At 41.0% G+C, this 15,865-nt stretch overlaps 1 protein-coding gene across 5 annotated transcripts in view; it reads left to right on the top strand.

The window, feature by feature from the left end:
- frya (furry homolog a (Drosophila)) overlaps positions 1–15,865 on the top strand; it is a 54,402-nt gene that overhangs the window by 33,241 nt on the left and 5,296 nt on the right. For 4 of the 5 annotated variants that reach the window (XM_051957705.1, XM_051957704.1, XM_022200141.2 and 1 more), the window contains exons 29-53: positions 1,514–1,668; positions 2,068–2,170; positions 2,261–2,432; positions 2,811–3,067; positions 3,164–3,310; positions 3,405–3,573; positions 3,768–3,858; positions 3,949–4,031; positions 4,956–5,106; positions 5,279–5,382; positions 5,531–5,716; positions 6,567–6,765; positions 7,182–7,303; positions 7,405–7,592; positions 8,545–8,639; positions 8,737–9,317; positions 9,493–9,590; positions 9,664–9,834; positions 9,929–10,069; positions 10,594–10,773; positions 11,558–11,722; positions 12,118–12,192; positions 12,290–12,460; positions 14,403–14,603; positions 15,222–15,365. In XM_051957705.1, coding sequence (XP_051813665.1) covers positions 1,514–1,668; positions 2,068–2,170; positions 2,261–2,432; positions 2,811–3,067; positions 3,164–3,310; positions 3,405–3,573; positions 3,768–3,858; positions 3,949–4,031; positions 4,956–5,106; positions 5,279–5,382; positions 5,531–5,716; positions 6,567–6,765; positions 7,182–7,303; positions 7,405–7,592; positions 8,545–8,639; positions 8,737–9,317; positions 9,493–9,590; positions 9,664–9,834; positions 9,929–10,069; positions 10,594–10,773; positions 11,558–11,722; positions 12,118–12,192; positions 12,290–12,460; positions 14,403–14,603; positions 15,222–15,365 — 4,149 coding nt within the window. The other variant, XM_022200146.2, reaches the window with a different exon arrangement.

Genomic DNA, 15,865 nt, shown 5'->3' with positions numbered 1-15,865 from the left:
TTTATTGGGCAGCTTACCACAAAATGTAATTTATCTACTCTGTGATATGACAGAAGTAGAGCTACTGGAATCACTTTACACTGAATGTTTAACTCTCTGATGGCCAAGCAGTTTCTGGGCATTCTTTGTTACTGTTAGATTTTTGCTTACTGTGAGCTCATTTTTCATGGCAATGTAAAGTCCTGCAGCTCTATGAAGACGGAACAACCATGGCCAGAAGTAGAGAGACCTCAAAATGTCTTTTGTGTGGTTAAACAATGCTAGAATTTCACAAATCTTTAAAAGAATGCAACAAAAGGTAAATTTCTTTGAAAATTTAATTTACAGGAATTGAAAAAAACTGGAATCAATGTTTTCCCAAGAGCAAGTATTACCCATAGTGGAACAAATGATGACTTTTAAAAACTATAGATTTTTTACAGCTTGCTCTGTTTTAATACAGTCTGCTGTTGAGCCAAAAAGTGCTTTTGTCGTGTGAGTGTTTATCTCAGCTGAGTCACTAATGGCTTCCTGTTGTTACAAAGAGCACAGAATTTTTATATTTTCCGGGCTTTGCAAAAGTTCTGTTACACTCGGTTTCGTGATCTTTAGAGACGTTTACATGTCGGAGTGAAAAATTCCATTAAACAAACTGAAAGTTCTACCTTATAGGCAGGTGTCCTTGATACAAATTTTTTTCTCCGGTGAAGTTGTATCAAGATGGAAGTCAAAAGAGTTGAGATATCTGCTCTCCTTTGTGCTGAACATCAGCCGGATGACCGTCCACAGAGTCGCGGAGAGGCTAAAGAATGGTGAAGATCTTTCAGGTCTTCACCATTCTTGAAAGATCACTGAAAGATCTTCACCATTCTTGAGCCTCTCCGCGACTCTGTGGACGGTCATCCGGCTGATGTTCAGCTGCTTGGCTCTGTCAGACTTGTTGTGGCCAGCATGAAGGAGAGCAGATATCTCAACTCTTTTGACTTCCATCTTGATACAACTTCACCAGAGAAAAAAACTGTATTCAGGACACCTGCCTATAAGGTAGAACTTTCAGTTTGTTTCATGGAATTTTTCACTCCGACATGTAAACGTCTCTAAAGATCATGAAACCGTGTAACAGAACTTTTGCAAAGCCCGGTATTTTTTTGTTTTTTTCTACAGAGTCTTGTTTGTCTAAACAGGTTATTTTTGGTCATTTTAAAATGAGCCATGTAGAATAATGTGATTTTAATGAAATGTCAAAACTTAAAGTAGATTTTTTTAAGTTTCCTGATTGAGTGGGAAATCACAGATGAGCACTTCAACAACCGTCAGAAAGAATCCTAATGAATTGCTCTGCTTTTAAAGTTTCCAGCTTTGTTAAATGGTGGAATTTTTGTGTTTTTGCAAATATTGCATGTCAGTGGGTTTGAAATGCCAATTCAGAAAATTCAGTCATTCAAAAAAGAAACAGCAGAAACATCAGGTAATCACTGAAAAAAGAAACAAGAAAAAATAAATGAAATATGAGATTGTTCGTGTTTCGTCTCAGGTCCATCAGCTCGGCTGTGAAGTCGTCATCCTCCTCCTGGAGCTCAATGCTGACCAGGTGAACCTGTTCAACTGGGCTGTGGATCGCTGCTACACAGGCTCCTACCAGCTCGCCTCAGGCTGCTTCAAAGCCATCGCTACAGTCTGTGGCAGCAGGTAGATAATCTCACAACAAGCTAAACTCAGCTGTCTGCACACCTAATTTATATCAGGGGCAGTTATACTCCAATCTTCCTTTCTTTCCATTTGTGTTGGACAATCTTGTGTTTATTTTAAGTCTTTTTAATGAGGTGAAGTTAATCACCGTTTTCCCTAATTACATTAGCTACCACATACTCTTGATAATACACATTTCTTATCCTAGTGAGGAAACTGGCAAAGCCTCTAAGTGTCACCTCAGCTAATCCTATTAAAGGGCTCATTATTCACAAGAAATTCACCTCTTCAACTCTCGCTTAAGCTCAGCAAGAATTAACCCAAGGATCACATGAAACACTCACTTTCTTGTGTTGAAGCTTTACTTCATAGTGTACTTTCTCTCTTTTTCTTTACCAGCAAAAGCTACCCATGTGACATAGTGACGCTGCTGAATCTGGTGCTCTTTAAGGCGTCAGACACCAACAGAGAAATCTATGAGATTTCAATGCAGCTAATGCAGGTGAGAAATGGAACCATAGTCTGTTGTGCTGCTGTGTAGTTTAGTGTCTCAGCAGTCCAGTTGACACATTTTTACTCTTTCATTGAACAGATTCTTGAAGCGAAGTTGTTTGTATACTCTAAGAAGATTGCAGAACAGAAGCCAAACAGCATCCTCTATGGCACCCATGGTCCACTGCCATCTCTATACACCGTCTCTCTGCCTCAGCTCTCCAGCCAGCTGGCCAGGATGTACCCCGAACTCACGCTACCTCTATTCTCAGGTGGCTGTTTGTGTTGTATGTGTGACTACAGCAGCGTTAGCCAACTGTATTCTATGTATTTCAGATTTCCTGCCTGTCGTAATACTCTGTCAGCTTGTCATCTTCTCCTGGTTTGCCACTAAATGCTGCTCAGTCATCTTCCGAAGAAACCAGACACTTACTGTATTTATGGACACTTCCACAAACCACAGAGAGTTTAATTTCACTAAGAGACACCCCCTGTTTAAGTTTAATTCATATGCGAATCAGGATCAAACTGCTCATTATGGTAAAACTGAGTATACATTATGTGTTTGATTTCCTTATAGAATATACCCACCGCAGTTGCCACTGATGTTATTCTGATGTTAGTGTTGCCTTCATTCTGCATTTTTCCAGAGGTTAGCCAGAGGTTCCCCACCACTCATCCCAATGGGAGGCAGATCATGCTGACCTACCTCCTGCCTTGGCTTGGTAACATAGAGCTGGTGGACAGTGGCCTTCTGCTCCCAGTCTACACACCTTGCACCACAGCTTATGATGCTTCCACCCAGTTAACCAACACAAGTTCATCACACCTGCTCAAAGGCACCGGCTGGGGCTCCTTACAAGCTACATCTATGGTTCTCAATAACCTTATGTTCATGACCGCTAAGGTAACGTCATGTTGAGGTGGTCTGAAGAAAAGATTAACAGGTAATCTGCGGTCAGTGCAGCTAACATGGTGTTTTTTTATTACCTACTCTTACCAGTATGGAGATGATCTACCTGGACCAGAGATGGAAAATGCCTGGAACGCTTTAGTCGGCAACGAGAAGTGGAGCAACAATCTCAGAACCACACTGCAGTTTGTCATCAGCTTGTGTGGTGTTAGCAGTGACACCACCCTCCTCCCATATGTAAGACATTTAGGTCTTGCCGGAAAATGCTATGTAGCTCTTTTTTTTTAATCGTTGCAGTTTCTCATGGCTACTCTGTGGTGTATTTATTTAGATCAAGAAGGTGGTGATCTATCTGTGCCGAAACAACACCATGCAAACCATGGAGGAGCTGATATTTGAGCTACAACAGATGGATCCAGTAAACCCTGTGGTGCAGCACTGTGACAGCCCTCCTTTCTATCGCTTCACTGCCACCAGCAAAGCCTCTGCAGCAGCTTCAGGTACATCTTTTAAAGCACACGCTCTCTCTGAACAGAACGGACACCTATTGAAATTGTGTATTCATTAATAGAAAAAATCATCTAACCTTGAAATCCCAACTGTTTCAATGGAACTGCTTCGTGGTCAACCACAGAAAACCAGACTTTTTGTGAACATACTATAAAACATGAGCACGGTTTTGTTTCATTTCTAGGCACCACATCGAGCAGCAATACTGTTATTGCAGGCCAGGAAAGCTTTGCTGACACAGATGATACCAAGATTGTGAAGGAGAATGAAGAGAGGTACAGTCATCAGTGACCTCTTAAGTCTTGTGATTCAGTGAAGTATAGCATTAGCAAGACACATTCTAATGTTGTTTTTTCTGACCTCAGGCTTAGTCACATAATAAGAGCACACAACCGTCTGGAATCACGCTACAGTAACAGTTCAGGCGGATCTTATGATGAAGATAAAGGTGAGTGTTTTTCTGTTTCAAACACTGCATGAAAAAGTGTGGTTGTTGTGGTTTGATGTGTGTGGGATACACAGGCTGTGTTGGAGGGTAAATGGTAAGCGGCATGGCGTCATTGATAATGCATGAGCACTGCAGAGCAGCCTGGGGCTTTTATAGAGCTTCTGTGAGAACTGGCACTCAAATACAAGTAGTGGAGCCCAGGGCCCCAGCACTGCAGCCAGTGACCCAAAAACTGCTTTGTTCCGCAGTCTTGGGCTGAATTAGTTCTGCATACTAGTGTGAATAAGAATCACCTGAAGATATAAAGTATCCTGGAATGTCCTTTAGATAGCTCTGCTTTAAAACTTTGGTGATGTTTTATTGGGAGTTCTTCACCTCTATGGACAACCATGGACAGAAGTAGAGGAAACTCAAAAATGTGTTTCTTTGCAATATGACAAAGTTTAAATGCAATAAATTGTTTTTTTTAAAAAGAAATTCTGTGTAAGCACTGCCTACAGTTCAGCCCAGTTCAACTGAAAAGTCCCTGAATGTCATTTGACTGCAGGTCTCAGTTGAGTCACTCACATTTTCACGGTTGAGCAAAGGAATGCAGAGTTGTTGTTTTTTTTGTTTGTTTTTTTTTTTAACCAAATCTGATAAATCTAATTGCTTTATTTTTAAAAAAAATTCTAAATGGGTCGAGGAATTTTGATGAAACATCATGATTTTAAGCTTAGATGTGGTTATGTTTCGACAGGCAATGATCTTGCCTGTCGAACGCACTTTAAGATTTTGAGGTTTAGAATCTCAAAAGCATTTCTCCTCTGTGTCATTTGCCTTCATGCCACTCATATCCTGCAATGGAGAAACCACAAATTAATTTCAATACATGTCTAAGCTGGGATTAATGCAAACATATTACGATATTGTGTTACCATCTAGGTGAACCTTTGCCCCCCTATGCTGATTGGTTAATGATGGTTATCGAGACCAACCAGCCCCATCCTCTGCCCATGCCTCTGAATGGAGGATGCTGGGCTCCACTGGTGGACTTTTTACCAGAGACCATCACTCCCAGAGGACCACTGCACAGGTTAGACTGCAAAATGTGCTCACTCTGTAAATTCAGAACAATTTTAAGGAGTGCTTGAGACCAGCGATGGGATTATTCTTTAGCTTTTAATACTCTGCCACAGTTAATTTTGATTTAAAGTGTTTTTCATTGAATTGAGAGGCTTTACATTGTGTGCTTTTGCTCGTTATAGGTGTAATATAGCAGTCATCTTCATGACAGAGATGGTGGTGGACCACAGTGTGAGGGAGGACTGGACCATGCACCTGCCTTTACTGCTGCATGCCTTGTTTTTAGGTAAATTCACTCATCCTTATAGCAGCCATAATATAAACAGCGTAAATGTCATGATGTACTGCATATTTGACTGCAGATAACTGAAATAATAATTAGTGACATTGCAGTGAAAGAGACTACCTGGTCTGATCATGTTTTTTTACTTCAGGCATGGATCACTATCGTCCAGAGGTGTTCGAGCACAGCAAACGTCTTCTCCTCCACCTGCTCATCACGTTGTCCTGCAACAACAACTTCCAGGCCATCGCTTCAGTCTTACTGCAGACTCGTGAGATCAACTGTACCAAGACTCTCACCTGCAAACCGAGCCTACAGCCAGACTGTTTACCTTCAGGTAAAAACACATAATCCTTTACTAACAGTGACGTGTGAGTTTTCTGAGCTGCAAATATGATCACACTTTACTAAAATGTTGACATAGCAGCTTGGCGTTTGACACGTGGCTCTTCTTGGACTAATGAAAACTTGAACATCAGGAGGGGATGGCTAGCATTCCTTTCAGACAATAGATAAGTTTCTTATCTGGGGAGAAAATATTTGGACGCTGTGCCAAAAGCAATAACAGAGGACATCAAAGGTCTTGATTAAAGCATTCCATTCTGCTATTTTTATCCTCTTGCCCAAATTGGGACCATCTGCTCAGGCCTGGATAGGCTGCTTCAGCTTCCCTCCTCCCCCAGCTGATAAACTGTTTTGCAAATGTCTAGACATTTGAAAATATCCAGAATGTTATTTGTCCATTTTACCAATCAGGTGAAATTTGTATGACAGAAATAGTGACTTTTTAAACAATGACGACACCCAACAATAACAACACTGCCTCTGAAATCCAAAGAAAACATACTTTGCAGTGTCTTCCCTTACGTGTTTATTGAATTTGTGTGTAACGTGTCGTGTCTTGCAGGAAGAATCTGTTTTTCATAAGCAACAATAAGATTAGATGTGCAGCAGCTTAGTAGTTAAGTTTGACAGTTTCATCACATTAAGTATACTCAGTAAGTAGGCAAGGCTAATTAGATTCACATTGCATGCAATGTTAAAATGCAAGTCATGCTGCTCACTGCATGTTTCCTACTTACATTAACCACTGCTATTTCTAGCTGCAAGTTGCAAGTCAGGTAAATGAAATCATCAACATCAGCAATGTGTTTCTGAACAAACACCTGCACCTCTGTTGTGTTCAGGAGGTTTTGACTTCTTGCGGGAGTGTCAGGCATCTCCTGTGCCGGACTCTGGTCTGAGTTCTTCTTCCACCTCGTCCAGTTTAAGTCTGGGAGGAAGCAGCAACAACCTGCCTGAGTTCTCCCAAGATATGGAAGAACTGGTGACCTCCAGTAAAATGGATGAGAAGACTAACAAGCTCATTGAGTTTTTAACCACAAGGTACACATTATTATATTATTTTTTTTACAATAAATGCATGTTACATTGCAAAAACATTTTACAGATGGCAGTCAGAAATAGAATTCTGGCATGCTGGTAGGCTTTCTCACATTTCTTGGTGTAGGTTCCCACCTAGTGGTGCTGCATGCATAGTGCAACAGATAGGAGTAGATTAAGTTTGATATTAATTGTACATATCGTAAATTCCAATTTAAACCATGATCTTGTAAACTCCTGTGAAATTTAAGATTTTGTTTATTTAAAATAGGTTTCACTACATACATAAACACCTAAATTCACGCTTGGTGCAGATTATTCAGAATGTTTAAGTAACTGTCCCACATCTATGATAGTATGTTTCTGAAAAAGACAGTATTCTAGGTGTTGCTAGTGACCAAGAAATGATTGTTTTGTAGAGCATATGGACCACTGTGGTGCCATGAAGACATTTCACCAAAGAATCAAATTTCAAAAAGCACCGTGCAGCTGACAAACTTCCTGCGACATGTTGTGTCTGTGTTCAAAGATTCCAAGTCAGGTAATCCTTCAGCATATTCTTAACAGGAATTATTGAATAAATATACTACAAAACTCTGCCTTTGACACTGAGTAATGCGCTCCATGATTTGTCGTTGTTAGATTTCCACCTGGAGCAGCAGCTCAGTGATGTAGCGCTGCAGACGGCCTTATGCAGTTCATCGCGTCACTACGCCGGTCGCTCCTTCCAGGTGTTTCGAGCCCTTCGGCAGCCAATCTGTGCCCACGCTGTGTCCGACCTGCTGTCACGGCTGGTGGAAGTGGTCGGTGAGCACGGAGAAGAAGTGCAGGTAAGTGGTGTTCATGTGTATGTGATGCATGGGAGTGTTTGTCAAGTATCTATCAGCAAGAATTTATAGTATACATCAGTGCACCATGATGTTCCTCAAGGAGCCAAATTCATAAATTCAGTCCTTGTTTCCAACTTTGAGATCATCTAGCTTGGGAAGAAACAGATTCAAAGGTTCAAGTTGTTTTTTAAGGAGCTGGATGAACCTGTAAAGCTGATAGGATATTGTCATAACCCGGCTCCAAGGCCATGACAAAAGACAAGAGGAGTGCTCTTTCAAAAAATAGTCACGCCATTTATTACAAATTAAAGAAAAATAAACAAAGGATAACAATAAGCATGAAGTGTGTTTAGTCTGTAAGATCAGTAGTGTAAATGTGGCTGGGTGGAAATAATGTAATGCAAAGCGTTGGAAAGTGCACTAACAAAGGAAGCTAAAATAAATGGTGCATATGTCTCGGCGGCTGGAACCGGGAGCGGAGAGAACCCAGCGCCCTGTAGTTCACAGGAAGCAAGTATATATAGTAGAAGTGGAGCAGCGGGCCCAGGTGCTCCACATCTCAGTCACTTCTCCTGGCCAATCCCAGCACCTTTAAGAGAACAGCTGTTATTAATTCACCTAGTAGGCAACCACACACGGGGGCCGTCACAATATCCATTCTGTAAAAAAAAGTCTCATATCTGTGAACATCCAGTATTGTTGTATGGTAACCAATCAACCGAAAATGTTCAGCTTCAATCCACAAAATCTCCTTGTAACTTAATTGCGTCACTTACTTTTCACAGCAAATGGAGCCTGAGAACCCCTAAATTTTTGAATAACACACATTGTGTTCAGGATGACTTTTTAATCGCCATTTAAGCTATATTTAGTTGTTTTAAACAATGTAAATTATTGATTGGTAAACACCCAAGAAAACACCCAAAAATGCAGTTGTGTGTTTTTCTTGCAGGGCTATGTGATGGAAGTATTGCTCACACTGGAATCTGTGGTGGATAATTTGGCTGAATGCCTCAAAAACAATGATCTCATGGCTATTTTGACAAGGTTTGCGTCTCCTCTACTTTTATTTATGCTTAAAGATGTTAACATTTTTGTTGAAACATTTGGTAACTTTATTTTTTTATTTTTTGATAAATTGCAGAGCCTCATCTCCAGATTTCCTCACCAGTTTCAAGCTGCTGTCCAACAGGAAGAGTACCGGGCAGCTCAATCTGAGAGGAGAAGAAAGGAGCAGACATCAAAGGAGCTCTTCGGTTCCTAAGAAGTTTGGTGAAGCAGACAGGTGGTCAGATCCACCTCGCAGTGCCACACTGGACCGTATCCAAGCCTGTGAGCAGCAGGTGTTGTTAGCAAAGATCCGCAGCTCATCCTCATCTCAGGACAACATCACCGACCCGACGAGCATCAACCATCCCACCAACCTGCTGGCCACCATCTTCTGGGTGGCAGTGTCACTGATGGAGTCAGACTTTGAGTTTGAGTATCAAATGTCCTTAAGGCTGTTGAATAAGCTGCTGGCCAACATGTCACTGGACAAACAGGAAAACAGAGAGAAGCTAGAGAAACTGCAGAGCCAGCTGAGATGGAGCAGCTTCACTGGGCTGCAGCAGCTGCTGTTAAAGGGCTTCACCTCAGTGTCCACAACTGACCTCACACTGCAGCTCTTCTGCCAGCTCACACCTGTGTCACGAGTGCCTGTAGTCGACACATCACAAGCCATAGGTACAATGTAGAAATAAATAGATATGGGTTTATTAAACATAAATTTTGTAGTACATGTGTCCATTCTTGTTTCCATATAATTTTAGTCTCATTTACATCAGTTACTGTGCTTGGAAATTTTCTCTGAAAGGATTCATGAGAAATACTGTAGTGATTTCCCTGTTTCATCTATTAGGATTTCCTTTGAATGTCCTTTGCCTGCTCCCACATCTGGTGCAGAACTTTGATGATCCCACACAGTTCTGTCAAGATGCTGCTGAGAGGATAGCTCAGGTTTGACTCTGTTAATGTTTCTATTCTCAATTTCACTCATTATATGTTTGAAACTAATGGACTTTTTTTGTAGGTATGCCTTGAGGAGAAGAACACCAAGCTCTCCAACCTTGCCCATGTCATGACTCTGTACAAAACACACTCCTACACTCGAGACTGCTTCTCCTGGGTCAATGTGGTGTGTCGATATCTTCATGAAGCTTTCTCAGATATCACCCTGAACCTGGTCACTTACATGGCAGAGGTTTGTGCCGCTGATCTGCTCAGACTTTCTCAGCCACGTTCATAGCGTGCTGGAGGGGCTAAATGTATTGATTGTTTTGTCATTGTTGTAACAGTTGTTGGAGAAGGGTCTTCCCAGCATGCAGCAGACCCTTTTACAAATCATCTACAGCCTCCTGAGTCACATGGACCTGAGTGGAATTCAAGCCAAACCCTTCAACATGGAGGTGCTCAAGACAATAGAAAAATTTGTCCAGGTGAGTTGTGTAAGAATGTGTGTTCTCCTGTACATGATTATTTTAAGCATGCAGCGACCAGATGCTTTTCCCAGTGTTGATTTTTAACTTGCACCTCTTGAAATTTGTACGATACTTCTATGGTCGCTCACTGAGTTACACACATGTGCGTGGAATGTGAAAAGAATTGTATAACTTAGATCAGATGTGATCAGTGGAAAGCTTTAGCTAGTGGGGTGTGAGTAAGAGCCTTGTGTTCCCTGTTCCTTTTGTAAGTGTTCATGAGAAAAAAGGGGGAAGAAAGCTGCCTTGTGTCCACGCAGTAAATTCGTAGACACACCCAGACTATAAACAGCCTGACTCTCTGCCACAGGCCAGGCCTCTGCCTCTTCTCATTCCATTTTCCTTTCGCACCTCTGTCTCCAAAAATAGAACTGCGTAAAAACACACAAAAAGACATTTGTGGTTGTGTTTTTTCAAACATGTGGTTATGTTGGTTTTTGTCTGCATGCACAGGTGAATTTGTGTGTTTGTGTTCACTGTAGACTGCCCATTGGAGGGAAGCGCTGAACATCCTGAAGCTAGTGGTTTCTCGATCGGCCAGTTTGGTGCAGCCTTCCTTCCCACAGAGTGACCTCTCCTATGAGGACATCAGCCGTGTCTGGGATCGCTCCTCCAAGGCCTTGCCTGGGAAAACGCTGGATTTCTACTTTGACATATCTGAGGTTAGAGACCCTTTCTCTTGCTTTCTCTTTACCAAGGTTTAAACGTCTGTGCAGTCTGCAGAAATCCTGTATATTTGGCCCTGTATTTTTTCCTGTACTTTCCAGGGTGTGGTGCTTGTTGAGGTTGTGTGGAATCTTTTAAAGCTCTTTGGAGGGGAAACATTTCTTCCTCTTCCTTAATGGTGATATTTCTTTTTGACGTAACCTCTTGAGATTAGCTTGAAAGCTCGAAAGGTAAACACAATTAGTCAAGCAGAGCGAAGCTGGAAAGTGATGTGAAAGATACAGAAGCAGTGCTGTATGTGTGGGAACCCAACAGGGAGCTATTTGTGTAGTTCATGAATGGCAGGAAATGATGTCAACTCTTTGCTGCCACCCTTTGTATGTGAATCAGTGAGCTCCAGTGGATATTCAGCAGTGTGTGTCTTTAAACTTGAGAGTCACTGGACAAACCGCTGATACTTCTTAAAATACACAGATATTTTTAGACTGACGGATGAAGCAGAGGAAATGAAAGCATTTTTTTCTTCAGATGCTACATGCATTCGGAATGATGACTGCAAAAAAACTATGACCACTGAGAAAATAATCTCTGCCAACGTATCTTAAAGCATCGATCACTTTACAGTCGTGAATCAGTTGCAGTCTAGATGAAGCAGGAGCTACAATGAAGCCGGAGTCATGGATTGGCTGAGCACAGAAGGACTTTCCCATCTTGATTGTTTTCCTGACTCTCTGCGGTTTCTGTCTGCACGTGTTTGCTTGTCTGTGTCCATGCCTTTAGACACCGGTGATAGGTCGGCGCTACGATGATCTGCAGCGCTCTCCAGGCCAAGATGTGAAGAGCAGGACGACAGCAGTGACCCGCAGCACCTCCTCGACCTCGTCTGGATCCACATCCAACAACGTCCTGGTGCCGGTCAGCTGGAAAAGGCCACAGTCTTCACAGGTTAGAACTTCTGATCGTTTTCTTTCAAATTTAGGTTCATAATTTTAAGGACGAGGGGTCAAATTGCTCAGATTCTGAGAAAGAGAATGTCAAATGTAATTATGTTCAATAATTATGTACACTTAGTCTTTGGTCTTTGCTGCTCGTTTTTTTACATTAGTACTGCATTTACACCTGGCAGTAAAATATGCCTGCCTAGATACTGAAAAATGCATGCTGATGCCAGGTGTAAACACATGCAAAACAAACTGTAATGTCCTTGTTTTTGTGCGCAATATTGTAACCAGCTATAGATAAAACATTAATACAAGTTGTAATTAGGGTGTAAAGCAAATTTGTGGTTCAAATGAAATCAAATTGTTCAAATTATTTCCATTATGTCTGGCCGTCTGCAGAAAAGAACACGGGAAAAACTGGTGAATGTCCTGTCTTTGTGTGGCCAAGAAGTGGGGCTCACAAAAAATCCTTCGGTAAGATTTGCGTATTTTAGCAATGCTATGAATTCAGCACTTTCATTTTTTTTAATCATGCATTCAAAAACCTCTCTCTGTATAAATCTCTGTATAGGTGATCTTCTCCAGTTGCGGGGAGCTGGACCTCATGGAGCACCAGCCCAGCCTGGTGTCCTCCGACGATGGGACCCGGGAAGCAGACAACATGGACGACACGGCCTCAGAGCAGCAGTTCAGAGTCTTCAGAGACTTTGACTTCCTGGATGTTGAGCTTGAGGATGGAGAGGTGAGTCTGAGGACCTCCAAAGATTTAACACAGCATAGTTCAACTTTTAAAGCAAAAGCAGCAGCAGTATGAGAATGTCCTACAGAATGAAGAACAGAGTATTTTCCTCTGTATTGTGCTGGATCAGGTCTGCCTGCTCTCTGTAATGGGGTTTCTTTTTCTGTTTTTCCTGTTTGTGCTATCTAGGAGCTACAGGTAAGTTTAGTCGTGTTACTTTTTTTTTGTTTTTGCTGTGTTCTCTAAATGAGTGTTTGCTTGTGCAGATAATTTAGTGAGCTGCCACACTTACAGCAAAGAGTAGCAAATGTGTGTGCATGCTGTGTAATTTACAAAACTGATACTGCAACGTTCTCGCATCAGAGAGACAGAGGAAGAAGTATTGAAAACAGTGTATTTAACTTGTTTCTGATTGATACACAGAGGGCTAACAGTCTGATAGTCCCCGGTTAAATAGATGTCAACACAGAGCATCTTTAAACAGAAATGTTCCTTTTTATCTGATGCACAGCTGTAACTTCAGATGATTTAGCACAGTGTCAGATCATTTAGCAAATATTCTTTATGATATTTTCCCATTTGACATGATTTATGCGTATATTAATAGTTGATGTGCCTGTGTGCAGCCTTTAACTCAGAAAATGAGCAGCTTGATGTTCACTCATATATGCACCATATTTTTGCATGTTATGATCCTTGTAGCCTGTATGTAGAGTTTAATAATTCAAACTGAACATCAGTTATTTGACCCACAATGGGTTTGCCCTATTTTTCAGAGTTCACCCAATTTTTATCCTAGCATTCTGAGTAAAGGAAAAATTCTCTTGGCTTCCTGAATTAACAAGATAATCTTTTCTTAGAATGCTGACTTAATTATCTTGTTCAGCCAGGTAAACAGTACAGACTTTTATTCATAAGTGAATGCATTATGCTTCTGTAACAGATCAACATGATATGGTTTATAAAAAGAAATAAGTCAATGTTCCAATTCTACATTTACAATTCATGATGTTTTAGCCCCATCTAGAGACACAAAAGTACAACACAGTGCAAGAAATTGTGTTCAGTTTTAACAATTCCCATTGTCATCACACAGAAATCATTATTTATACAATCCTAACACACATGAATTCTACTATACACCTTTGCCCTTTGCTATTTACTAATTTTATGCAGTGAAATGTAACATAAAGTTAATTTTCTTTTACGTTACCTTCAGTAGTATACATCAGATTCTTCAAATTTGTTCATGTCAGTTAAAAAATTCTGGTGATTGTTCACATTGTTCAGCTAAAACGTTGTTTTTTCTTTATAAGTGATTTAATTTAGCTTCACGTGTGTTGCAGTATTGTAGTTATGTGTATCTTTTTGTTTAATTTCAGTACTTCCTAAACCACATCACAATAGTTTAATTACCAACTGATTTACCTGCAAAAATTTCACACAGACTAAAAAACAAAATAGCTACAATGGTTAAGAAAAGAGCAGGATAAGACAGACAACATCTCAAACAACATGCGAGGACAGATTTCTGATCTCATGTAAACTTTGTATTTTATCTCAAATGTGGGATGTTTACTTTAAAAGAAACTAGTAATGTTGAATTTTGGCGGATGTTGACTGACAGCTTCAAAGTCACGTGAACTTGAAAAGTCACTCGGCATTTCATACAAGAGATGAATGAAATCTGTAAATGTTTGAAGTCTGGCAATATCAGGGTTTTTTTTCTGGCACTTTCATAGGCACTGTGGATATTTTGGTTGTAGTTTTGGTAAAGTGTATATCAGGGTGGGAAAACTTTCCCAGAAACTGCCCCCTCTTTGAGCCTGCACTGCATGTTTGTGAGTGTATAAGTGAAGTATGTGTGTGTGCATGTGTTTGTGTTGAGAAGAAACTGTGCTGTAAATCTTGTTATTTGGTAACTCAAGGCTGTTCACTGTTGCAGGGGGAGACTATGGACAATTTCAACTGGGGTGTGCGTAGGCGCTCCATGGATAGTCTGGACCGAAGTGACCTGCAACCTTTGGAGGAGAGTCAGCTGTCCAGCAGCATGCCGAGCCTCAGCAAGATCGCCCGTGAAGACTCCGATGAGTCGTCCGAGGAGGATTCCCTCACAGCCAGCCAGATACTCTCCCACTCACAGCTTGTAAGTTTATCTGCTAGTTTCAGGTCATACTGAAGGGAAAATGGAGCTGTCGGTAATTTCAACCATCATTCTAACAAGAAATAGGAAAAAGACATTTAAAGGGCAAGCTATTTTCATGTTGGACTCATTAAGAGCTTTATTCTTGTGCCACTGTCCAATTATCGTTTCCTTTGTGCATTAAAAATGTCATTATCTAATTGCAGATTACTGTGAAATTTGCCGAGCGCATTCATGCTTCTAAGAGGATAAGGCCTTTTTTGCAATCACTGGAATGGCTTTTCCTATTTTGTCAATCTCAGGACAAATATTTCAAGCTCTGAAAATTTTCAGTTTAAATTTAGTGTCCAGGAACTGTAATAGGGCTTTCTTTTGACATCCTCTTTCTGTTATTCCATGACAGAAAGTAGTCTTCATACAGTTATAAGGAAAAGTTTGTGGCAACTAGTGTGGCAGATGGAAAGCCCATGTGTCCACACAGCTGTCACCCCTCTCCGGTCTTCTTGCTGATTTGTCAGCCACTCTACCAGTGTTAGTGCTTGCAAGAGTGTTGAGGATTTTGCAGTTCTTTATGGTGACTTTTTATAAGATTCCAAAGAGTTTGTCCTTGTCTATTTTCAGATTGTCAACCTCTCTCCAACAGCAGAGACCAGTAGCATGGACTCTCCCTCTGCCTTTTTTGATACAACTTCAGCAGAGTCGACTCCTCTGAACACCAAAAATCCTCGTTTCGAGGTCCAGCTGCCAGAGGACTCGAAGCAGCGGGTGAATAAGGGCTTCAGAGTGTCTGAGATTCTGGGAACTACTAATTCCTATCGCAATTCCATACTAGAGTTCTTTACTAATTTTGCCAAATAGGAACTTTTCTGTTGCATGTTTTTTGTTTGTTCGTTTGTTTTGTGAAATGTCCTTGATGTTGCTTTCAGTTTTAGTCTGTGTTAATTGTTATTTTGTGACGTTGTGACTTTTCTATATTTCCTCTCTTCAGAATAGAGCATGAGCGGGTCTTTTCTTAAATTTTAGTTGCATGCAAACAGAGAATGAACTTAAACCTGCAAGCAGAAAAATCAATAACTCTGGGCTCTGGGTTAGTCTTACTTTAATCGTTGCAGAGATTGTGCAGGGATGTGACGGGGTTGTAGCCAGCAATAGAAAAAAAGATCTTTCTTTCTGTGTCTGTCTGTTCAAGGCAATGTGTATACCTATTGCTTCTGTGTGGGTGGCTCTAAGCAACAACTAAAATATCTTGGCATGTGGAAGGTCAA

Source organism: Acanthochromis polyacanthus, chromosome 13, assembly GCF_021347895.1.
Source record: "Acanthochromis polyacanthus isolate Apoly-LR-REF ecotype Palm Island chromosome 13, KAUST_Apoly_ChrSc, whole genome shotgun sequence".
Classification (NCBI taxonomy): domain Eukaryota; kingdom Metazoa; phylum Chordata; class Actinopteri; family Pomacentridae; genus Acanthochromis; species Acanthochromis polyacanthus.
Note: the sequence above shows the minus strand (reverse complement) of the source record. Positions and strands in the feature narration are given on the sequence as shown.